The following is a 26223-nucleotide window of genomic DNA, read 5'->3' as shown; positions in this document are numbered from 1 at the left end:
TTTCCCTAGCCAGATGCAATTTTAGGAGAAAAAACCTGAATATAGAGTCTTACCACGGGAAGACTCAAAAAGAAAAATACAGTCTTAACTACTGGTAGTGAAAGTAGCTCCACCTAGAACAGGTATAAAATCACAGCTGTGTGTACTCTTCCTAAGTGACTATATAATTAAAACATCATTTTTGCCATCTTTCTCCTTTTCCTTCCTAATTGTTATCTGTTGTGTAGTTGGCATGATGACTCAGATGATAGAATTATGCTGGAAATTATATATACATGGAACACTGAGGCCCAAGAATGCAAATTCTTCTGAGTAAACAATCTAGTTTGGGGGGTGGGGGTGGGTGGGTGTATTTATTCCGCCAAGCACTAGACATACAGTAATATAAGTCGAAGAATAGAAGTTTTATGTTTGAACTACTGCTTTCAAGCTGAATCTCAAAACAAACTGAGCTTTAGTTCAAGGCTTGAACTTGCTGTTGAAAAGAAAATCAACAGTGCAATTTTCTTTATCATGAGCATCTACATCTACCTATGGCTTTGAGTGTATAATAACAGTCTCAAGCAACTGGAGTTTTTCCACTGTAGTTTTGTCCTCATTTGCTCTTGTAATCATTCAAGCTTAGCAGCATTTGTTGCATTCAGATACAGGTCAACTGCATTTTGATGAAGTTCAAAGAAACGGGTGCAGCTGATTGAGCCATATCATAAAAAAAAAAAAAAAAAAAAAAAAAGAGAGAGAGAATATAGTGGCTTGATGATGCTTGTCCAGATCAATGTGATCGTATTTTGCTTTTCATCTGATTCAATACCAGGTTTCTATCGATGAAGTAAACTACCTTTCTGAAAATTCTACCTGGATGATAAGTAATCTGCCTTATTGAAAAGTCTTTTGTTAAGAAATATTTTCTCTGATGTAAGTTAGATACAGATGCCACCTCTTGTCTGCAAGTAAACAGATAAAAGGAATATGTATTTTTGACTGATCACATTGTATAAAGTAATTTTCATTGGTTCATAATGTATCTACAGCATGACAATAACCATGAAGTTAAAGATTGTCAGATTTGTCACTAATTAATACATGAATCATAATGGGACATGAGACAAGCTCACAGGAATCAGGCCCAATGTTGGTTATTGTAAAGCCATGCATACAGAAACAAGTGTTTTGAAGTGACCGGGACCTTGGCTGCTCTGATCTGGACATAGTAAAAGGCCTGACTACTAGAAAATGTTCAGAGCTAAACCATGGAAAAATAGTTTTCTTGTGTTTATTTCAATGCAGACTTGAATCAGCTAAAACCACAAGTCAATGAAACAGGCTGGGATTTTTATTTCTTTTTTTTTGTGATAAACATTATGATAGACTCTCAAGCTAGACAAGGTGGAATAATAGCAGTAGACTGTACCAATCTACTGTTTCACACTGAACAGCCTCTTGCTGCTTGAGTAGTCACCCTGAAATCTCTAAAGAATGCTTGGGGGCAAGGAAAAGGAGGCAGAAGACTGTCCTTAAGAAATTCCTATAGCATGCATCCACTGTAATTCTGTTCTGGACTGTAGTGCATCCACTGCAACTCTTACTCAGAAAGACTCCCGGCACCTTCTGGAGACGCTCCATCATATCTGATCACTAAAGGAGTACAGAGCATGTAATAAAGTCGTACTTTATTGTGGCTTATTAAAACAGCTGTCTAAGGTCATAAATACGATGAGTTGTTTTTATCACCAGGAGAACTCCCGTAAGCGTGAGGATGATGATTAACATCGTATCTCCAGTTCTGCTTACATCTGCAACCCCGTGGCAGATGTTTGGCTCCAGTGCTGTTTAAAAGCCATCAGAAAATGTCTTAATCACTGGTGACCTCTGCAAGAACTTTGGTGGCTTCTACATCGATCTGACCCACAGACTGCTCCTCAGGCAAACATGAAGGCAGGCTTTTTTTATTGATTTGCCAAATTGTCTAGGCTTCCTGTTTTGTCTCCTCATTGGCAATTAAGAGAGAAATCCATGGAGGGAGTGGTGGCAGTGAACCTTTCCCTCTGATACAAATAACCTTAATCGGGCCTCTGAGTTGATTTGTGAAATTGTTCTGTATCGACTTCTCTTTGAAGTAGGATTTCATCCTATGGCCCCATGGGTAGGACATATACATCTTTCTGTTAGCCATGCAGGCTTTTTCTAACTGTGTTATCTTTTACTTCTTATTTACAATCCTACTCCCATCATTGATTCCAGTAATCTTTCCCGCACCGTGAACTGTTATTTTCTTGAGGGAGAACTGGGCTGGGTTTTCTTACCGTTTTTTTAAACCTAGATAATTAATATTAAACCAAGTAATGACAATCTAGGAGGCTGGGGCAGGGGGTCCATTTCTCGGTGTGTTTTTAACATCCAGACAGTTAAAAGAGCCACAATGTTCCTCAGCCTAAAACCAAGACTGATACCTAAAATGGAACTAGATTATTTTGGTGACTTAATTAAACAATGGGGATTAGCTTTCTACACCCTAAAATATGATTTTCCAGGTTAGGATACTGATTGTTTATTCCAGAACACAGCATTTGTGTGTTTCCTTACTTGTGTGGCTTCTTTTGTGTCTGAACAATGGAAATACTACACTTGGCTAACGAGAAATTAAGCATTTCCTCACCTCTTCCCCAATAATCACTTATTTAACCCCCCCAAATTAATGCATTTACCTCCATCTTTCCTATATCTGTTTCATACTGTTTCATGTAAGGCCAGGACTTGTTCGTCCTTCTTAATGTCAAAGTGATATTTTAGACTTGGAACCGTTGAAATAATTGGGAATGTTCATAGCTTATGTCACTATGACTTCATCGCTACTCTGTGATGAAGGGCAAAAGAACTTGGGTGGGGGAGAGGGGATGCCCTGGCCTTGGGGCACTAACACAGGCTGCATCTAGGGCCGAGCCCCCTCCAGATCTGGCAGCTCTTCCCCCTCTTATGCACATGCACTCAGGTTTTTTTGTGTCAATGATTCACTCTGCCAGCATGTATGAATTAAATGCAAAGTTTTTCATCTTTAAGATAATCTGTGAGATTTGGTAAATCGAGGTGCCAGGAAAGTTCTGGGTGAGCAGGAGTGTGATTTAGCATCTGTCTTCCTTGCTAGAAAATGCCCCGTTGTACTTGGGGTGCCAAGGAGGATTTTGGCAGGGGGAAAAGGTTTGACTTACCCAGGTGCCATCCCCATCAGCACGAGGGATTTACAGACCTGGCATCATCTATTTCCATCTCTAAATCACAGCACAGAGTGAAATGCAGCGATGCGAAAGATTAGTCTTCATTCGGCGAAGAAATTGCCAAATTAAATGATGACAGATGGAAAAACTAAAGGCCACAGTGTCAGGGGTCCGTCCATAGCCCTGGGCTTTAGGAAGAGGTAAATACACAGAGCTCAGCTGGTGCTGCAGGAGGTGCGTGTCCGGTGGAAAGCCAGAGCTCGGACCGTGTATGAAATCGATACCTGCTATCGAAGGGAGCAGCACGCAGCGTTAGGGCTAACCCAGTGTTATTAGAAAATGATATATTGCACATTAGGATGGATAATTCATGTCGACTTCATCGCCTCAGACCGTCGTGAAAATCCATAAATCATTTTCTCGTTCATGTATCGCCTAAGTGCGATTTGTCACTCGGCATTAGCGGGAGGACGGCCGCGGATCCCCGCCGCTTCCCAGGCGCGGCTCGGAGACCCAAAATGGAGACCTGGTTGCGCTTGGAATCGCGGGGGCAGATCGCATTCCCTGGCTGCGGGCCCCCGAGGCTGCCAGCTCCGCGGGGAGGGAAGGGAGGAGGGAGAGGGGGGAGGTGGCTCCCCCCGGGATTACAGACGTGTATCAGTATAAATCTGTGTGTCCTCGCGTGGTTGTGCCCCCCGGATCACGCCGGCGCTGCAGGAGCCGCGTGTGGGTGTCGCGCCTGGAGCGCGCGTGGGGAGGCCGGGGATGTGCTCCCCTTTCCTCCGGAGCTCCCTCCGACCCCGGAGGCGGGCACGGACGCGGGCACGGGCACGGGCGGGCTCTGTCCCCCGGGTTTCGCCTGCGTTCCTCGAAGGCAGGCGAGGTGCCGCTTCCGGAGCTCCGGCGGCGGGCAGGGGAGGGCGGGCTGGAGTCGGGCTGCCCCGAGTGGCGGTCAGTGCCTGATGGGTCCCCCCCGGCCCCCCGGGAAGCAGGGGGATGATCCCCGCTGTCCGTGCCCGGGGCTGGCGGCAGCGCACGGGCAGGTGAGCGGCGGCGGCGCTTCTGCATGGAAGGGGAGCGCAGCGAGATCCCCGTCCGCATCCAGCGGGGAGCGGGAGCAGACGGGGAGTTCTGACGAAACCCATTTCCCTGGAAAACACCCACCGCAGTCGCCCCGCGGGCTGTGCCCCGCGCTGCCACAGCGCCGAAGGGTGTGCTGGGGCCCGGGGACCACAGGATGTAATTTGGGGGGCCAGAAGGGGAGGGGGCGCATCTCCCTGCCCGCCGCGCCGGCTGCCGCTTCCCCGCTCCCCCCTCCAGCGGCCAGGCAGCACCGCCTGCCGCCACGCCGAGCAGCAGCGCCGCCGCAGCGCCGATGCCGGCAGCGATACGGGGACTCGGGCAGGCAGCGCCAGGGCCGGTGCCGGGCGGCGGCCGCGGGGGCCCCACGGCGGGGCCGGGCCCCGCTGTCCCCCCGCGGGGCGGGGGCGGCGCCGCCCGGGCGCAGTGCGGCGCTGCGGCCGCTGGGGGGCGCCAACCGCCCGCGAGTGCGGCCGCGGCCCGGGGTGGGGGTGGGACCCCACGGAGGGATCCGGGCTTGGGAATCATGGAATGCGCTGGGTTGGGAGGAACCGTGAAGACTATCTGCTTCCCACCCCCCTGCCACGGGCAGGGACACCTCCCACTAGAACAGGTTGCTCAGAGACCCGTCCAGCCTGGCCTTGGACACTTCCAGGGATGGGACATCCACAGCTTCTCTGGGAAACCTGTGCCGGCGCCTCGCCCCTTACTGTGGATTCCTGCGTTTCTGCGGGAAGAGCGCGCCTGAGCGTGTAGTTCATTGAGATGTGTGGAGGAAGCCGCTGCTGACCGATGGGTTAACGATGGGGTCAGAGCAGGAGCTGCTCGTCCCTGCTTCTTGTTGCTCTTCAAAAACAATAACATTTTTTGGTGAAAAAAGACCCTCACAAGAATTACAACACTCAATTATTTTCACTCCTACTTTATTCATTCCGTAGCCTGACGTGGATCTCTCAGCCAGCACCGACAGCCCGTACTGGAGCGTTTCCCTTGGATTCCTCCGGTTCTCCCTGCCAGCCCCCACCCCGGGAATGCCCCTCCACACGCCACCCGGACTACCCAGTGACACACAGTATTCCCAGTTTCCCTCTTCCCACGTACTCGACGGTCTCCTCTTACATAAGAGCAAATTCCAAAATGGAAATCGGAAAATATCGACTCAGGCTTGTGATACTATAAATTGGCCGGAGCTGGAAACACCGTGCGCACGAACGACGGAAAGTTGCGCTCTCTCCATTACCAAACGAACCAGTTAGCCAAAGGGAGGGGAAAGGAACAACAGTAATCCCAAGTTTCCCCCCTTGTTTATGCCTTTTCTAAAAACGCTACTGGAAAGGAAAGTTGGAGGCGGCGAGTGGAAACTCCCTCTCCGAGGAGCACGGTTGTTTACGTTTACCCGTGTGTGTGTGCGCGCCGGTGGCGAGCGGCGATCTCCCGGTCCAGCGGCTGCGAAGGGGCGGGGGGGAGAGGAGAGAAACAGCCAGCCACCGACGGAGGGCAGCGGGCAGGGACTGAGGGAGTGAAGGATGGGGGAGCGAAGGATGGGGGAGCGAAGGATGAGGGAGCGCGGCATCCCCGGGACGCGCCGCCCGAGCTGTGCCCGCGCGCCCGCCCGCCCGTGACGCAACCTGCCTGACGCGCGCCGCAGCCAATGGGACACCGCCCCCGGGGGCGGTGCTGGCAGCCGATTGGTTGGCAGGGGCCTCGCGCTGCGCAAAAGCAGCGGAGCCGAGCGGTGCCGGCTCAGAAACCGCCGGCACAGATCAGAGGAGCCGGGAGCGGGAACGGGAGCAGCAGCGGAGCCGGGACGCGAGGCGAGCGGCAGCAGCAGAGACAGACACAGATACAGAGACAGGCACTAGACGCGAAAGCAGCAAGACACGAAAAAAAAAAAAAAAACACCCTGATCGACACATCCATAAAAGCAGAGTGATGATGATGAACATACTAATACCAGTAAAAGAAGAAAATGAAAGACCTTTAATAGAAGAGAGAAAAATCTGAAATCCTCACATTAAAAAAAAAAAAAAAAAAAGGAAAAAGAAAAAGAGGAAATCCTAGAATCAGGGAATGAAACTTTTGGGTAGCAAAGCTGTTCTCTGCCTTTTTTTTTTTATATGAAATCTTTTTGCAGGTAATTTTTTTTTCCAATTTCGCGGTTTCCTGCCTTTTTCTTCCATCTAAAGAGGGCATGTCCACCGGCTGTTCCAGCAGCATCTACCCCTCCAGCTCCCACCAGGAAGACAAACCGAGGACAATCTTGAAATATAAAAATTTCCTCCTTGGGATTTGCTGCTGCTGCTGCCTCCACCGCCACTGCTGCTGCCGCGGTGCAGTGCCAAGACTCTCGGAATAAATAAAAGCGGGCTACTGTGTATCTCTAGCTACAGCCAGCTAATATCTATTATTAGTTGGTCATTTATTTCGAAGATCACAGATGAAGTGGGGACGCCTGTCTTCTTCATTTGGTCAGCGTGTGAAATAATAATACCCATAACAAAAAGGAGGGAGATGGGGGAGAGAAAAATCCTAACATGAATCAGAAGAAATAGTATCTAGCACACTCCCTCCCCCCAAATCAACCTCCCCCCTCCCTTTTCTTCCCCCCTCCCCTGATCCCGCTCTCTCCACACGTTTGCAGGCGCGGACACACACACACAGACGCGCACACAGACACACACAGACGCGCACACACACACTGTAGTGTGTATTTTCGGAGGAGGAGGAGGTGGTGGTGGCTTTTGGAAGAGGAGGAAGAGGTGGTGTCGGGGAGGGGGGATCTCTTTCCCCGTTTGGAGATGATTGTGCTATTCCTCTTTGCCTTGCTCTGGATTGTGGAGGGGGCCCTTTGCCAACTCCATTACACGGTGCAGGAAGAGCAGGAGCATGGCACGTTCGTGGGGAATATCGCCGAGGACCTGGGCTTGGACATTACAAAACTTTCGGCTCGGCGCTTCCAGACGGCGCCCAACTCCCGCAGCCCTTACCTGGAGCTCAACCTGGAAACCGGGGTGCTCTACGTGAACGAGAAGATCGACCGGGAGCAGATCTGTAAGCAGAGCCCCTCCTGCCTGCTGCACCTGGAGGTCTTCCTGGAGAACCCCCTCGAGCTGTTCCGGGTGGAGATCGAGGTGCTGGACATCAACGACAACCCTCCCTCCTTCCCGGAGCCCGACCTCACCGTGGAGATCTCGGAGAGCGCCACACCGGGCACCCGCTTCCCGCTGGAGAGCGCCTTCGACCCCGACGTGGGCACCAACTCCCTGCGCACCTACGAGATCACTCCCAACAGCTACTTCTCCCTCGACGTGCAGACGCAAGGGGACGGCAACCGCTTCGCCGAGCTGGTGCTGGACCAGCCGCTGGACCGGGAGCAGCAGGCGGTGCACCGCTACGTGCTGACGGCGGTGGACGGCGGGCAGCCCCAGCAGCGCACCGGCACCGCCCTGCTCACCGTCAGGGTGCTGGACTCCAACGACAACGTCCCCGCCTTCGAGCAGCCCGTCTACACTGTGTCGCTGCCGGAGAACTCCCCGCCGGGCACCCTGGTGCTGCAACTCAACGCCACGGACCCCGACGAGGGCCAGAACGGCGAAGTCATCTACTCCTTCAGCAGCCACATCTCGGCCCGCGCCCGGGAGCTCTTCGGCATCGCGCCGCGCACCGGGCGGCTGGAGGTGAGCGGTGAGCTGGACTACGAGGAGAGCAGCGTGTACCAGGTGTACGTGCAAGCCAAGGACCTGGGGCCCAACGCCGTTCCGGCCCACTGCAAGGTGCTGGTGCGGGTGCTGGACGCCAACGATAACGCGCCCGAGATCAGCTTCTCCACTGTCAAGGAGGCGGTAAGCGAGGCGGCGGCGCCGGGCACCGTGGTGGCCCTTTTCAGCGTCTCGGACCGCGACTCGGAGGAGAACGGGCAGGTGCAGTGCGAGCTGCTGCAGGGCGATGCGCCCTTCCGCCTCAAGAGCTCCTTCAAGAACTACTACACCATCGTCACCGAGGGGCCGTTGGACCGCGAGCAGCCGGGCGGCGACGCCTACACCCTCACGGTGGTGGCCCGGGACCGCGGCGAGCCGCCGCTCAGCACCAGCAAGTCCATCCAGGTGCGGGTGAGCGACGTGAACGACAACGCGCCGCGCTTCAGCCAGCCCGTGTACCAGGTGTACGTGAGCGAGAACAACGTGCCCGGTGCCTACATCTACGCCGTCAGCGCCACCGACCGCGACCAGGGCGCCAACGCCAGGCTCGCCTACTCCATCCTGGAGAGCCAGATCCAGGGCATGTCCGTCTTCACCTACGTCTCCATCAACTCCGAGAACGGCTTCCTCTACGCCCTCCGCTCCTTCGACTACGAGCAGCTCAAGGAGTTCAGCTTCCAAGTGGAGGCCCGGGACGCCGGCGAGGAGCCGCAGCCGCTGGCCGGCAACGCCACGGTTCACATCATCGTGGTGGACCAGAACGACAACGCCCCCGCCATCGTCAGCCCCCTGCCCGGCCGCAATGGCACCCCGGCGCGGGAGGCGCTGCCCCGCGGCGCCGAGCCGGGATACCTGGTGAGCCGAGTGGCGGCGGTGGACGCGGACGACGGGGAGAACGCCCGCCTCACCTACAGCATCGCGCGGGGCAACGAGGCCGGGCTGTTCCGCATGGACTGGCGCTCCGGGGAGCTGCGGACGGCCCGCAGGGTTCCGGCCAAGCGCGACCCGCAGCGCCCCTACGAGCTGGTCATCGAGGTGCGCGACCACGGGCAGCCGCCGCTCTCCTCCACCGCCGCCGTCCAGATTGTGCTGGTGGACGGGGCGGGCGAGCGGCCCGGCGGCGGCGGCCCGGGCGCGGGGACGGGCGCGGGGGGCGGTGGCGGCGGCGGCTCTGGAGAGCATCGCCCCAGCCGCTCCGGGGGGGATACCTCGCTTGACCTCACCCTTATCCTCATCATCGCCCTGGGCTCCGTCTCCTTTATCTTCCTGCTGGCCATGATCGTCCTGGCCGTGCGCTGCCAGAAGGAGAAGAAGCTCAATATCTACACTTGCCTGGCCAGCGACTGCTGCTTGGGCTGCTGCTGCTGCTGCCCTTGCTGCAGCCGGCAGGCGCGGGCCCGCAAGAAGAAGCTCAGCAAGTCGGACATCATGCTGGTTCAGAGCTCCAACGTGCCCAGTAACCCGGCGCAGGTGCCGGTGGAGGAGTCGGGCAGCTTCGGCTCCCACCACCACAACCAGAACTACTGCTACCAGGTCTGCCTCACCCCTGAGTCCGCCAAGACCGACTTGATGTTCCTCAAGCCCTGCAGCCCCTCTCGCAGCACCGACGCCGAGCACAACCCCTGCGGGGCCATCGTCACAGGCTACGCCGACCAGCAGCCCGACATCATCTCCAACGGCAGCATCTTGTCTAGCGAGGTAAGGACGGCACCCCTCGCCACCCCACACACCTCCCGCCTCCCGCTAGGCTTCATCCTCTAGCCATCCCCAGACGTCCTTCCCCAAGCCCCGGGCCGCTTTCCTGAAGCTCCCGCTCCTCCTCCCCTGGCGGGAAAGACGTTTTGCATTCCCCATCCTTTTCCTTTCCGTTTTAATCCATCCGTCTGTCTTCACTCCCCTCTTTGCCCTCTCCTATTCGGGAGGCTTTAGCCCTTCGGTCTCAGAGAGGAGTGCGTGGTAGACCCCCCCCGCCCCGCCGGCTCCCTCCCACCCGGGCTCAGCAGTTGTTGCAGCCAAGCGTGTCCCCCCTGCTGCCTTCCCCCCCCGCCCCGCCCCCATCCCGCTGCCTCTGAAGGAATCTGGCCCCGGCCGGGGCGCGGAGATCCCCCTGAGCCAGCGTTAGCTGCGAGCAGGTCGCCTGTGGGTTGAGGGGGGTGGGGATTGCGGCTCTTCGCAGTCTCTGCAGCTGACAGGACTGAAGTGGGGTGTAATCACAGCATGTTCTGAAGAAACGCGTTAAACCCATGTCTTTTTTCCTTCCTGAAATCTTCGCATGTGCAAGTAAGGCTTTGGGGGAAACCCCCTCTGGGACTGTGACAATCTCTACAGTTAGCAGGAGCTTTAATTAATTTGTGAATTAGGGTTTATTAACTGACTTTTCTTTACTCTATCTACACAGCTCTTTATGACAACAAAGCTGAACTTGCAAAGGAAAGCAGCAAGAGTTTCAATAAAATTATATGCTGAGACCTAATGTCCCTTCCTGTCAAACACGTTGCTTATATTGTGTTACCTGGTGTGTAGAGAATTTCTATCAAAGTATATATTCCCCCATGTTACTCTCCCATTAATCATTTTCTACTGGGTTAGCTTATACTTTTTCTCAGTACCTCTTGGCTTATGCACTAGTAAAAACATTACATTCTCTCTTAACTGAAACTTGAATGCTGTCCAGTCTGGAAAAGGTGGTTTGAATGTATGTTCTAAAGAGTTATGTTTTGCAGTAAAATTTCTAATATTGGATTGTAAGATTGACCTTGCCTAGAAATGTCTATAAAATTCTGTCTTTTGCTGTCTTTTTAATGACTTGAGGGTATCTCAGTGTATTTTTTTCCTTAGGGTACAATAACAGTACCATCTCTCCCTATTTTTATACACTGAAATTAAAAACAGGCTGAGAACTAGATTACAATAAGTTTTTTTCCTCAGACTAAGTAGTCCACAAGTCTAGAAATAGTTATGTTAATTTTTTGTGGGAGTCCTTGTGATGCTCAACAGTGTACACTGTGAGAAAACGTCAGAATGTCATCCCAAAAAACCCCAGAAAAATCCCTCGTGCCTTCCCATCTGTATGACTAAGAGCTGGGTTTTTTCCCCTTGCATCCTAGAAACAGATTGTGTAGGCCTACTTGCAGCTAAGCATTACCATTTATAGTGAATATGCTGAGCAGCTCCCTTGGTTGGTTACACAACTATCAAGAGTTAAAAATCTTTCCCAATATTTTCTTTTTTCCTAGACGAAACATCAGCGTGCTGAGCTCAGTTATCTAGTTGACAGACCCCGACGAGTAAACAGGTAGGAGCTCCTTAGCCTTGGCTTCCTCACACATGCTTTAGCAAGTCTGAATGGGGTGCAGAAATGTGTTTACTGCAGATGTAACAGTAGTAAAGCAGTGGGAAGTCCAATGTCTGTAGACGTATTAAATAAGACACAGTCGGCTAAATGAGTTTGAATTACAGCTTTTCTGAACTGAATTCAAAACCGACTGAAAAGAGAACAAAATCTCAGTTTGTATTAGTCTAAAACGTGCTTCAAATACTCATGAACATGCTTCTGTAGGGTCTTCCAGAAGATATTGTCTCGCTGAGTTAAAATTCAGCTATCCAGCTTAAGTAAATGCTACCAAATTACTTACACCGACTACATGAAACCCAGGTGCAGTAATAAGCCTTGCTGTCCCGTCCAACCAGACCCCTAAGATCTGAAAATTCCTGGTTTGGTTTATGGTGGGCAGAGCACCTCTGCAGAAGCCGTGCAGCAGGCAGGGTGGGGGGATGCAGCACCGTGTTTGGCCATGTGATGGCGGAAGAATGTTTTATGAGTTCCTCTTTTATGTTTATTCTAATGTAAAGATGTTTCTGTGTCTAGTTCTGCATTCCAGGAAGCAGACATAGTAAGCTCTAAGGACAGTGGTCATGGAGACAGTGAGCAAGGAGACAGTGATCATGATGCCACTAATCGAGGTCAATCCTCTGGTAAGTCTGATAAGAGAATGGAAATAGTAGATCTTTAAGTAGAGAGACTAGAAGGAACAGTTACTTATAGGAATATAATACCAGAGACACATAAAAAAGGTGAGCATATTGTGTGGGAGGCTGGGTTTAAGTCAGCTTGCTGCTGCAGTTACCTGGACAAGGAGGCAGTTTTGGACCTCTTTTGTTCACGGGGCAGAGTTTATTCTATTCATTTGATTGTAGGAGAGGGTTGGTATGTTATACTGCATCATTTGCTGTAGCAAAACTTCCTGCACATTAAAACACAGTTGTTGGTACATTTCATAGTACATTTTTTTTGATGGCAGATTTGCAGAATTTCAAAGCATTAAGCAATTTTGTTTAGTAGGCACTTCAGCTGGCATGGCAGTGGGAAGTGAAGGGGGAGTTCCCAAGGGAAAGAAAGAACCCAGTGATTGAATGACAGCCAGACAGTGAGGTTTTTTTGCTGGGGATCAGTGGAGACACATTGGGTGCTCTGAATATGTAATACCTTAGCATTTTTGGAGGATTGTTTTTTGATTCAAATTGAGGCACCATATAGTGCAAGTGATCTCCATGTTAATAAGGCTAAGGTGTTGCTAAATACATTTCTTCCCTCCTGACAGGAAAGAAAGGCTTTAAAAGACTTATGATGTGAATCATCTAGAAAATATATACATTGCAGTGTTATTCCCATGTGCAGGGCTTGCTGTCTTTGCTCTCATACTGTCAGTTTGCTTCTGAAAGGAACATTTGTTCAGAGCCTGTGCATTAGAATTCACGCTCACCCTCACACTGCATTTTAGCCACAAATGCTGTGCTTTCTTCCCTACCACAACCTCCACAGGTCTGGTACATCTTAGTTCAATACAGTGATTTCTTTCCCCTTGTTTCCTCTGTGCTCTGTCATGTATAAGGATTTGCTGCAAATGTGTCATACAAAATACTGCTAGTTGTCCTTTTTTTGTTTTTCCTGACCCCCCCATCTTACAAGATACCAGGGCAGGGGACCCAGTATTGTAACAGCAGTGCTGCCTCACCGGGCTCTGTTAACATCCCCTGTTTCCTTGCTGCTGTAGTCACTGTGCCCTTAACGATGGGAAACCCAGGCACCAGGGGAAGAGGAGGCTGCCACAGGGCCCCTTTCTATTGCTGCAAGTCATTAATATGCAGACCTAATGAGACTTGAGAAGAGCCAAGAGTCTCCGGAGCTCCCTGCTTCTTGCAGGGCTTCATGCTAAGTGAACAGAGTGTCTATTTTATGTCTGGGAACCTGACAACAAACCAGGTCTTGCCAGAAGTTTACATCTGAACACAGAGCCTCTTTCATTTTTGGCCTATATATGGCGTATGATTTATTGTTGTTTTAAAAAGCCATGTATTTGGCCTCCCCCCACTCTTTCTTTTGCACTGTTTCTGATGCAGCAATCAGTGCTATCGAGTTATAAAAAGCTCCTTCTCCTCCTGCCCTCCCTGCATTCCTGGTTTTTTTTCTCTTTTACGCATTTTACTGCAGCAGTCATCTCCATGAACATTTCAATCAGCTTAGTCCCTCAACATAATGAACCATAATAACCAAACAGGAGAGAAAAGAATAAACATCTGCGGAAGGGGCTGGATTTGACTGATGGTGGGAATATAATCATAGAGTTGCACATCAACTGAAAGCTATTTTCTTTTAGATGCATTCAGTGCTGTTATTGTTGTGCTTCTGCTCTTTATTCTTTCTCTCCATTTTAAAAGTAGTCTGTCTCAGAGATGAACACTTGTCAAACTTGGCATTGGTCCTTAGCAGGGTAAATTCTTCTTCATTTCTATTTTATCAAATAGGGGAAAAATCTATTCTATACTTTTAAATAATGTTAAATAATTTAAGAATCCGATGTGATTTATGAACTTCTGTGTCTCCAATGGCGATGACAAGGGAAATAATGAAAGCTGCAGATTAGGTTTGGTCTACTCACAATCAACAGTTTGAACTGAAACCTCAGAATACACAGAACTTCCAATTTCGTATGTTGGTGCTGTGATTTGAGAATAATTTGCATGCACCATTTTGTTAATGCTACTTCCAAATAAATATTTGAATATAAATCTCTTTAGAAACTACTTTAATCTTCTACATACATATTTTTTACTTCTCCTGTAAGTTTTGGGATGATTTGTGCTGTCTTCATGCAAAGAATGCGCCCCTTGACCTCAGAGATGACAATATTTTGATATAAAAAGTTTACTCTTGCTATTAGCTTTTGGTAATGAATTTTATGGGGAAAAAAAGGGCATAAATCTTGTTTGACCTTAAATGGGTAGAGGAAATACCAGAGCAAATGCCTTCTCAGTTTTTCGGTCGTTCTGATGCTCTGTAATCAATTCTGTCTAAATTACTGAAGGAAAACACACTGATTGAAAACATGGCAGGAGTTTGGGCTGTTTTTTTCAAGATATTACCAGATATTGTGTAGCATTATATTTATTGTCAAAAACATCTAAAAATATTTAGTACGCAATTCACATTGCGTGCTAAATATAAACTCATATCCTACAAGTTTCAGTCAACAGCCCGTTCTGCTGGGAAAACATCTTTTTACAGTTCTGTACATGACTTCTATCAGCCATGAACAGTCCTGTGGCACAAAAGTAGCTATTCTGTAGTTGTCCATTGCTGTCCGAGCTGGCTGTCAAAAGTTGTGATCAGTTATTAATTGGGAAGGAAAACATGCAGGATGAAAACCTATCACCCTGTCATAGCTTTATCTTGCACAATTATGTAGTGAAAATTATGAACTAAGCTGTTCTACGTATCATAAAATATTTTATTGTATTTTGAAATAAGATTCTAGTTCACCTTTTCACAAAATATGTTTTCTTAATACTGATTTAATCATGTGTTTAACCGTACTGGAAAGTATGAAAGGGATTCATATTGTTCTCATTAAAGTATTCCATGAATGCCTCATAATTATCTTCTTACCTACCGTAACATTGTCAAAGTACTAAAGTACTGCCATCTGCTTTTGGCAGGCAATGGCAAGTAGTGGGAGGCTCAAGAGCCTAATTTTTGTGGATTGAGTAGTTATTTCAAAGACTGGGATAAGAATCTGAGCTTTTTGAAAAGTAACTTTCCAAAGGTGAAGAAGTGCAGGAAGTTTGTGGCAAACGAAGCGGGGGAGTGTCTCAAACTCCAAGTGCATGTTCTAATGATTTGTGCTCTTCTTTGAAAACTGCTGAGACAAAACCTGCTACTTGTTATAGAACAAACACAACTAACACAACACTACTACCTATTATTAACACACTGTATTTCAGTCGTGTTCTGTAGGAGTAATTTCTAAGCATGAGGTTAGTTTATTTCCCATGGTTGATTGAATTCTTGGCCTCCCTCGTGAAATTGCCGGCTTGGGTGCCAATTAATACTCTGCATGTGTGTACGCTTAAATTGTATGATTAGACACCTGTCCTGCAAGATCTGGACTCATGCCATCATATTATTTCATATGGTTGCTCACTAGCTACTCAGCTTTCTCAAGCAGAGCTCTTCACAGTATTATCCTTTTTTTCACTGAATTGGCACAATGTCTCAGATGCACTTCAGGAAGGAATATCCAAGATGTGAAGCCAAGTAGATGTACTGAACATGTATGTACTATAAAATGCATCAGCTTTTTTTGATCATCTCCCCTGTGCAGTGCTGTACAGTTTGCATTGGTGACCAGCTGAGACCTAAAATCAGGAAATTGGTAGGGATCTGATACAAAGGCTCAAGGTGAAACATTACCACACACCTTTTCAGTACAGATTAGGTAAATGCCAAGAGGGTTTGTATACATTATTGCAGAAGAGCTATGATATTTCAGGGTCCATAAAGAGAAGAATCTGAGAAGTGAGAGGAAGAACGTCAGTGGTAAAGGCAAAGAGAAAACCAATATTCCTTCTAAGTCTATGCAGAGTGACAACTAAATCCTGTTTTGAAGATCATTTGGGCAAAGAGTCTATCTCGGATAAAGTGAGAGTGAACATGAAAATGGCTTAGAAAAGTGCTTTGACTCAAGCTGAGGGCTGTTTCTATTTCTTTTTTTTCTCTTCTTCCTTGGTCTGCATGCTTAATAATGTTCACATCTCAGTGGTCCAGATAGGGCTTTGAAGCTGAGATTTGGAAGAGCTGAATATTGAAGATATTTGAGTCTTTATTCATGTTCTCATGCAGATTAAGTCAATTTTATTCAAAGCAGTGCACCAATTATTTAGCAAGAAGGACTGATAATAACTGTTTTATGAAGTCCAGTTCTTCAGTAGATAAAGTCTTCCTCTAAGGAGGTTAATATCATTATCCGTATTTACCAACACAAAACATGAATCATAGGGAAATGAGTAACTTTCTCAGTGATAATCTAACCAGTTGTCCTGGTAATGGAGCTCTGAAAAGGAGGCCTGGTTCCCTGCATCACACCTATCTTGCATATAACTAGCACAGAAGAAATGGGAAATGCCATTTAATTCCAAGGCAAAGTTCTGAAAAAATTACACACGTTGGGAAAAAAAATAATGGTATTGCAAAAATACTTTGTTAACATTCAATTTGTATTTTTCTGTTTTATTGCATCATTTACTCAGTAATACATAAGAACATGTTCACTTGTTGCTCTAAAGGCTTGGTGTATGGTTCTTCTCCTTTAATTAAACAAAGAAGGAAACATTATTTATAATTGTGTTTAGGCCTAATTTTTGCTTTGACCAAAATGGTGTTTCAAACCAATTAAAACTCATGCACATAGAAATTTTGATTTTCTCCTTTTGAAACATGAAAAGGAAGCAATTTGGGAATTTGCTTCCAAAATGCGGTGCTACCAAGTATGTGATTCAAAGCACCTGAGTTCAGGTAATTCAGATGCAGACATCAAACAATACATAACTCCTTCTCTAGTTTTTGGCAGCTTTTGAGTGAGGGCCATGGGTTTGTTTTACTTCAGAATCTGCAAAGTTAAGGTTGTGTGAAAGCTCATATTGGCCATTGGCCCATCTGGTAATAAGACTTGAACAAATAGGAATGAACTAGTGGCCTTTGCCATCAGTTTCTATATGTATGCTGTATTTGGAATAGTGCAATGCTTATCATTTTCAGAACTTCAGTGCTCCATTCTATCTGTTTGTATCCACAAAGGGCATTTGAAATTCATATTTCAGAGTCACCTTTAAAATCTCAGTTTATCTGCAAGGTCCAACTTAGGATCACTAAGTGAAAAATAGAAAGCATTTTTCTTTATTGTGGATTTTCAATTATGATGAATAGTTTAGTTCAGAAGGATCACATATATTTAACTACCTTTATGAGGGAGTTGAGATGGAAGTGTTATACTGCTGAACATTTCTTTTTGTTATAAATCAAGAACATGATTCTTGGTGTATGAAGGAGTTCTGTGCTGAGTGTCTTGCTTCATTTACCATGATATGTCCTTCCTTCTTAGAAAATAGCAAACTGCCTTTACCTGCCCCCAGCCCTGTGTTAAATGTTTTTCAATTAGAACCAGAGAATTCTATGCTATGACCCACAGGAAAAGGGTAGAGGAGGAATAGGCAGCATTCATACCACAGGCAGTGTAAATAGACATGGGTGCCCAGGGATTTTGAAACTAGGCTTCTAATTTGAATTTCTTTTCTGTCAAAATACTAAACCCAAGGGCTTGGTTCTCTACCCATTCAACTAAACTCTTAGGGAATGTTGTGACTGATTGAAACTGGAGCAATTCCTAACCCTTACCTCTCTGTACATTTTGTTCCCATCCTAAACAAGCATTTACATTCTAGCTGTGTGTTCCAGGAGTGTATATTAAAATTCAGATGTATATAATCTTTTTTTCTTTTTACAAGTTCTCATCTTCAAGGGGGAAAAAGTTTGCTGTACAGGCTTACATTTTATATCTCCTACATTCATTACTTTGTTTATTTAAAATCCTGATTTATGGTGGCTATAACATCTCTTTTGTAATAAGCTGTTATATAATACTGTTCAGTACACTGCAGTAGACAAGCAGTATTCAAAAGGGAACAAAAAAATAATATTTGGGTTGAGACATTTTGCAGTATAGCAGATGATGTGAGAAGAAAATAGTAAAATGGAGGGTAATTTTCCAGGGGAAATAAAGATCCGTGAAGGGAAGAAAAGAGTCTATATTTGAATATATATATTTAAAACAATATTATTGTAATTTCTCCCTCCCCATTGAATAAAGTATATAATTTAATATTTATCCTTAAGTTTTTCTTTCTCCTGCTGTCTTTCAGAGAAGGTTGAATGAATATGGTCACTGATACACTGTTAGCAAAATGTAACTGTAATCATTTCCTATTAAATGTAGGGCTATTTGTTGCTTACATGTAACTTTGCTAGGAAGTCTGTAAATTGAAATAACCATTTTGTGTTTATTGTCCCTTAAATCTTTGGAATGGCAAAAAGTTAGATTCATAAAATGTGTCTTTTCTTGCATAAGAAATATTTTTCTTCAGACATTTCAATATATAAGATACACACACACAGTTTTAGATTTGTTAGATACTAATTTCTTTCTGGGAAGCTGCATCTAAATATTTCTTTTCAGACTTTGATAGCTAATACCACTACAGAATTTATATTTAGACTATTTTTCTCCTTGCCTGATGATCTTCATCTGATTCCTTAATCATATCTGCAGTTCACATTTGCATTCTTCAACAGTTCACTGATCAGTAATTTGTTTTCAGACTTCTGCATGCCAATTATCAATGCAAGGTTCTAATCTAAACTGGACTTGGCATTGTATATTGCTTAATTTCAAATTAAAAAGTCATTCTAAAATGAGATTAATCTGAGATAAAAACCTTTCTTTTCATTTCCTCATGGTTTTTTTTTTCTGTCTAAATGATTGCCTCTAGTACTCAAGCACTTGTTGGTTGCTCATAATGATTCTTCCTTGCTGAAGAGATTGTTTTTTGTAGTGTGAGGTATTACATAAATATTACTAATATAAGTAAAATTATAGCTCAAAACAGTGGTAGAATTCTTAATACTAATCTTTACATTGGAGATCAAACTAATCCAGTTCTTTACAATGTTGGCTGGTGAATGAACTACATTACATGAATCTTATTACAACTGTTCAAAGTTTTTTCCTATTTCTGTTACAAGTAGTGTCATTTTTTGTAATTCTAATGCAATGCTTGTAAATGCAATGTTTATAACAGATTTAGTTCAGTTTTGACATGCACCTAAGACACTTCAGTTCTCCTTATAAATACAAGAAAAGGATGTTTCTTTACTGTTCTGCTTTTCTGTAAGATGTTGAACATTGTGTTGATGTAACCCAAACAGCAGCTAAGCACCCCAGAGCTTCTTGCTCAGTCCCCTCACCCCAGTGGGGTGGGAAGGAGAATCAGAAAAAAACAAACCTTGCTGGCTGAGATAAGAATAGTATAATAATTTAAATAAAGTGAATGTAATAATAACAGTAACAAAAAAGAGAGAGAGAGAGAGGACTGAAACCGAAGACAAAGAAGTGATGTGATGCACACTGCAGTCACTCACCGCCCGCTGACCGATGCTCAGCCCTGAGCAGCGATGGGCGCCTCTCTGACAGCTCCCCAGTTTATGTACTGGGCGTGATGCTCTGTGGTATGGGACAGCTCTTTGGCCAGCTTGGGTCAGTTGTCCTGGCATCCTCCCTCACAGCTTCCTGTGCGTTTCCTCACCGGCAGAGCATGGGCAATGTCCCTGAGTTAGGCTAAGTGCTGCTGAGCAACAACTGAAACATCAGTGCGTTATCAGCATTATTCTCATATTAAATCCAAAACACAACACTGTAACAGCTACTGGGAAGAAAATGAACTCTATCCCAGACAAAAGCAGGACAAACCAACTTGGAATTTATTTATTTTACTCTATGCCTATGATTTCATACACCAGTCCTCTCAAAACAAGTATAATCTAACAACTTAATAACTCTTAGCCAGGAATTGTTCCTTTGGAAGGCCAATCTGAAAGGAGACAGCAGCAGCATAACTTGTCATTTGAAATCTTAGTATCATTAAAGGATTTGTAAGCAAACGATTCCATGTTGGCACAGACAAGTGTTTGTTTATAGAGGAGACGTACTAACAATCTTTTCCATAGTTTCCTCAGCCACCTCACATAGGACTGCAGATACCTTTGTACTGCTAATTGCAGTATTTTATTATAGGATCCTGTCCCATTTCTTGGATGACTTGGTGATAGTAAGGACTGCTGCAGTAGCAATGAAAACTATCTCTGAAAGAGTGCTGTAACAATTTATTAAAGAAGCTATGCCGATCACTTGAAAGCTGGATTCTTGCTTTGTAACATCTGGTTTTAATATCAGTGGGCTCTATCTGTATGCCAGTATAGCACAGATAGTTCTTTTATAGGACTCATTAATGGTTCATTTTCATAAATGAAATCTGAGATTTCTCAATCTGGACACTTAATTTCTTTGGTCGGAGATAGATTTGCAGAGATATTGTTAGAGAAACAATTCCTTCATGTTCTTAAACAAGTATTTTCAACCAGTGAACCACAGACATCCACCTACAAGTGGAATCGAACCTTGTATGAATGGGTTCTAAACAGCGAGATCTGCAAGGGATTTTGTGAGATAGAACCACCGATGCTGTTCTTGTTGTGGTATTTTTTTGTGTGTGTGACATTCTGGCATTTAGTTACACTTGTTAAAGGATGCCTTTGACTTCTGAAGACCAGACAATCAGATTTTTTTGTAGTTGATGTTGAGGAGATGAAACTAGAGGATGAAGTTCTTACACCTTTTCCCTTTCCACTTCTCTTTCCTTGGCGTAATCTGTCAGCAGCTGTTCGTGATGCTGAAGCTTATATCTGTAGTTTCTTTTTCTTTCATGCTTGCAGGCATGGATCTCTTCTCCAATTGCACGGAGGAATGTAAAGCACTGGGCCACTCAGATCGGTGCTGGATGCCTTCCTTTGTCCCATCTGATGGACGCCAAGCTGCAGATTACCGCAGCAATCTGCACGTACCTGGCATGGACTCCGTTCCAGACACTGAAGTGTTTGAAACACCAGAAGCCCAGCCGGGGGCAGAAAGGTCCTTCTCCACCTTTGGCAAAGAGAAGGCCCTTCACAACAGTCTGGAGAGGAAGGAGTTGGATGGACTGCTGTCTAATACACGAGCGCCTTACAAACCACCATATTTGAGTAAGTACCGTTCAAAAAGCTGTATGAAAGTGTTCCCTTTGCGGGAATAAAGACTAGCTCTTTCTGCTATTCATGGTAGGAATAATACAGGCACAATTTTAGGAGCAGCGGGGAAAAATGGCTTCTCTTGGATTCAGGCACCACTGAAGAAGGCATTGTTCAATGCCTTTTTAAAAAAGATAAAGCCTTGATTGTTTTTAGTATGACACAACTTTCAACAGCAAAAGTATGAACTGATATTAGTAGGGGAGTTGCTCAATTTTGTTTTCTAATGCTGGATTATTTTCAAAGTTTTCTTGGATAGATGGTTTAAAATTTGGCATTGCCAGGCTAACGTTTTCATAAGACTAGAATTAAATTGAGATAACTTTCCTGGGAGCGTTTTTTTACGATTGAGAAGTATCTGGTGAATAAACAGTACGTGTATTATTTTGAAGTAGCTATTTACATAGTTTAAGGGCTTAGAAACAAGAAGATAAAAACTTTTACCCTAAGTCTGATCATCTTTCTGCCTACATAGTATTGACTCTTGTCAGTGCTCCTCTGTGCCTTCTGTCTCCTTCCAAAATCTTGCCTCTTTCTTTAGTCGCCTTTCAGCTATGGTTAGGTGATATGAAAGAGTGTGATAGATCTCAAAAAGACCTTCATAATTCCTTTTGGAGTCTGAGCCAGTTGTAGAGCCCTTGAGTAACACTTTGATCTAATATGTCTTTTCATTCTGTTTAGCTGCCTTCTCTATTTTATTAGAGACCGTAATCTCCTTTACTTCAAGAGTTTATGATGTTTATCTCATCCAAATAAGCCAAAGACATTAACATTGCATTACCAACCCTTTTTAAAGCAACAAAGGTCTTCTAGGACAGCAGATTTGGAATAAAAAAAAGAATCTCTCTGAATGCTAATAATTTATTTATTTTTGTAAAGCATTCAGCTGTTCAGAGGGGTGCTGTGCTGGCAGTCCTGACGTGTGAAGATCTTTGCTACAGATCATTCTCAGCATAGACAGCTCAGTTCTCCCTTCTTAATTAGCTGTCCTGGTATTTCAGTTCTTCAGGAGAGGTCTTTTTACGTCTTCAGTCTTTAGATTTGCTTTACTGAAAACTTCTAAATTCAACTACCAGTTCTGATATGTGAAAACCGTTCCTGCAAAACCTGTCCTGAGACGATCAGCTTATTTTGTGTAGGTAAAATATCAGGTGTCAGTCTTCTGGTCATATTCTAAAGTCCAATGTGAGATTTCGGTATGACCTAACAACTCATGAGTCTGTCTTTCTCAAACTGGTCTTCCATCATTTACTTCTACAAAACATTCTTTGGCACTAAGCCGTAATTTAGCAGTACTGATTCCATCACTGTTACCTCAGTTAAAAATTTAACAAATTGGTACATCTTAAATGGTCCTATAACAACCAAGTTCTAGTGCAGTATGGACATTGACATGATTATTGTTATCTGGTGATGCCACAATAGTAGTTCTGTTCTGGTTTGTTGTAGGCTTTGGAGTTTTATTTCAAATAACAATGACATATTTCTTTTGTTGATAGTTTGGGGATTTTAAATTTTGTTACACTAACATGAGTAGTTTTGTTGAACAATGTCTTTCCATATAGACATCAGTTTACATTTTACACTTTTCTGGTACAAGGGCATAAAAAAATGGAAGTAAAATGTCAGGAGTAACCATATATAAGTGACTGTTGTTACATAATCCACACTTGAGAATCCAGATTTAGTTTTGCTTTTTTCCGCCGATCCTCAAAGTTGAAACTTTTACAAAACAAGAGTAATGCTTCTCTGGGTTATTTTCCCTTATTTAGTATTTTCTTTAATTTAGATTATATTTGTATAGCAAAGAACAGGAGCAACAAAAAGTGACTGCAGTACTTGTGGCAATGAGTAAATAATTTATAATTAATAATTTATTCAATGAATAAAGCAAGAGAAATGCATAAGAGGAAGTTGATCCAGGAAGGAACTTTAGTTGAGCCACTGGGTAATTGCAATTAAAAATTGCAATTAAAAATAAAAATAATTTCATCTTCTTAACACAGAAGACCGTATCAAAGTCACTTTGTCAGTAGAATTTTTTAAAAGATATGATTAAAATGTATGAAACAGAACCCTCATATTCAGCAAAAATACTGTATAAAAAGTTATAACATGTATGAAAATGGCCACATGAAAAATGAGTAGCAAAGAAGAAAAATATATTGCAGAATGCAAAAAACCTATTTGAACTAAAAAGGTCTCAAAAAAAGAAAGATTCTAAAACAAAATCATCAGAAAAGGGCATAAATTCTAGCAAGTAAATTTTAAGGTAGTAATTAGTGAACATAAGAGGGACTTCTTAGAGCAAATAGCCAAAGGCATGCAAAAAAATATAGACAGCTTCTAAGATGTCAGGTGTAGGAAGCAAGGAGAGAATTGGTAGGTCTCTTGAGCTGCAGTTAGTGAGGACAAGGATGTGGCAGAGATTCTAAACTGTTTCTTCTCATTTATGTTTACTGAGGAGGGACAGAGAAAGACAGATAGGTGTATTTAGGAAGGCACCCATCCCAGGTAACCGTTTCAAATAAATGTGCCAGACTGAGTCATGAAGAGGATGTTGTTGAAAAATTGGCTAAAACAAATAGGAAGAAGTCAGTGGATTATGTGTTTCTTTAATTTTGAGTTTCTAACAAAAGCTAGTAACCGAAGAATGTCAGAAGTTGTGTTTATCTTGTAAATTAGAGACCAGTGAGAAGCCTCAGCATAGTACATAAATTTGTAACTTAGGGGTTTTAGGAACAAAGTAGCTGGCATCTGTCCAGGAAAGTCATACAAGAAAGATTCTCAATCTATTAGAATTTTGATAAGAGTGAGAATTAATCAAAAAAGTGTATTTGAACTGTCAAAAAAGCGCCTTTGCACAGCTTCTGTGTAGTAGAAGCTCCTAAAATAATCATGTTGTCACAGGGCAAAGCATTACCAGACTCTCTGTGCCTAAGAGGAAAAAATCATAAGGATAAATGGAACATTTCAGCAGAAGCCAAGTTCCCCAAGTGTTTATGCAGAGATCTATGGAGTTTAAAAAAATTAATTATCTAGAAAGAGCAATGAGAAAAAGGGGGTGGTGTTTCCAGATGACATGAAGTGGTTTAGGTCCATTGAGTCTCTAATAGACTACATATACCCATGTTGTGCAGTGAGGTGTGGTCCAGAAAACCCCGTCTGCTTCCAAGCTAGCTTGCTTTGGAATGGGAAGCTGCAGAGCCATATCAGCACCGTGAAATAGCTGAGCCAACTCACTCACTGGAGCTGTGCTGTTAGTGAATAGCTGCAAATATTAACTGGTAGATCTACATGGAGCTTTCATGGTGCCATAGCAGTGTGTCTGCTTGGTGATTCCTGCACTGTGTTCAAATGAGTATATTCAGTACAGAAACTTAGATAAATAAATGTGATTTATATAATCATGAGAAATTTGAACTCATCTTGAGGAAAAAGACCATAGAATAATTCCCTGAGAAGTGTCCCCCAATGTACAAAGCCAGCAGGATGGAAATAAGATGCCAGGTTGTAAAAAGGAGTTGAATTGAAAATACACTAAAAAAAGTATTACAAAACCCTTACACAGAACATGTCACTATGTTGCTCTAGACAGTCTGTTCATTCCATAGAAACACATGGCATAACGGCAACAATACTGAAGATATTTTGTGCAAAGTCATATTAAAAGCTTAGTACTAACAGATTTAGACAAGCTGTGATAGGGATGTGAGGTAAAGGAAGCTGCATGAAAACAGAGAAGGTGAGCTGGGCACTTTCGTGTGCTGTTCTCAATAACGAGAGAGCAGCAAGGCAGCAAAACAGCTGAAAGACAACTAGGTCGTGATCTGATCAGATCATACACATTTGATACAGTGATACCCTTTTGACACAAATAATACAGCAACCTGTCAAACTTTGTGGCACAATTGAAACTAAAGGCTTAATGGTGAGCATTTGGGTATTTGGTTCTTTGTTGCCAGAGGTTTTGGTCATTGCTTGGTTAAGTGAAAACAGCAGCAGCTATATTACAAATTATAATGTAGAAAAATATATAAACCCTCATACCTGAAAGGGTTTCTTTGTGTTCCATTATCAAATTTTCACCATGCTGGTCTAAGCCATTGGATTCACACATGAATATACAAATTCTGCATATTATACTAAGCAGAGTACACTGAAAGTAGATCTCCTTGTACTCAAATAGTATATTTTGAAGATATATATTTTATATATGTTTAATTATAATGAGCACAAGTTATAAAATTGTGATGGGATCAGTAAACTTTAGGGTTTTTGAAAACAATTTTCTCATAGAGTGACTCCAGGATTCTTCTAACTTGCATATTCTTCTTACTGTGTAACTAACACTTATTACTTCTTATTCATCCACGTGGTTTGAACACTGCCTTTCTGCAGACAGTTAAGAAATTTTCATAATGACTTGAATGTTCATAAAACATGAAAGGGATTCGGAATTTGATTGGAGAAATAAAATAAGTGGAATAACACTGGTGAGGAAAATAAAATGTAGCTTTTAAACAATTCCTATATATTTGTGTTATATATTTAAAATAGATTCTAACAATTTCTATATAATTTTTCATTCAGTGGCAGTTATATTTTCCATTATTTTTATAATTAATATTACTATAGTCATCAAAACCCCTAATCCAAGATTCAAACTCTGTTGTACCACATTCTGTAGGATATCTAACAGGGACTATCTTCACGATGAATACCTGATCAGTCTGATTCTGCTCTATTTCTAATACTTTGAACCACGTCCTGAGACAGTAACAGTGGAAACAGCAACATTACATCCACCTCAGGAGTATTTTGATCTATAATTGCTAAGAAATAGCTTTTCTTTTTTTAATGTAATTGTGGTTTATTCTAGATGGAGAGTTCTTTGTAAAACTTTAGAGCTTTCCTAAAGTTACCTACTGACACTAGTGATAGAATAATTTTTCTTCCTCTTAAAAAGTTAGGTTTTTTTTTAAATATACTAAAACTAGCC

General features: G+C 44.2%; 1 protein-coding gene and 1 long non-coding RNA gene across 5 annotated transcripts in view; one reads left to right on the top strand and one right to left on the bottom strand.

Annotated features, from left to right (window-relative positions):
* Positions 1-1311: 1311 nt before the first annotated feature.
* Positions 1312-3987, bottom strand: LOC120324138. The gene is made up of 2 exons (XR_005565171.1): positions 2706-3987; positions 1312-1826 (listed from the first exon to the last, which is right to left on the bottom strand). It is a non-coding gene; the product is annotated as an uncharacterized LOC120324138 (long non-coding RNA).
* A 2061-nt stretch (positions 3988-6048) lies between these two features.
* PCDH10 (protocadherin 10) overlaps positions 6049-26223 on the top strand; it is a 37363-nt gene continuing 17188 nt past the window's right edge. For 3 of the 4 annotated variants that reach the window (XM_027744323.2, XM_039385762.1, XM_027744241.2), the window contains exons 1-4: positions 6049-9688; positions 11227-11285; positions 11859-11965; positions 20871-21176. In XM_027744323.2, coding sequence (XP_027600124.1) covers positions 7091-9688; positions 11227-11285; positions 11859-11965; positions 20871-21176 — 3070 coding nt within the window. In that variant the 5' untranslated portion in view covers positions 6049-7090. The remainder of the gene's footprint in view (positions 9689-11226; positions 11286-11858; positions 11966-20870; positions 21177-26223) is intronic. The other variant, XM_027744401.2, reaches the window with a different exon arrangement.

The sequence above is a fragment of the Pipra filicauda genome, unplaced genomic scaffold (genome assembly GCF_003945595.2).
Source record: "Pipra filicauda isolate LSUMZ 115617 unplaced genomic scaffold, ASM394559v2 scaffold432_size570946_pilon, whole genome shotgun sequence".
Classification (NCBI taxonomy): domain Eukaryota; kingdom Metazoa; phylum Chordata; class Aves; order Passeriformes; family Pipridae; genus Pipra; species Pipra filicauda.
Note: the sequence above shows the minus strand (reverse complement) of the source record. Positions and strands in the feature narration are given on the sequence as shown.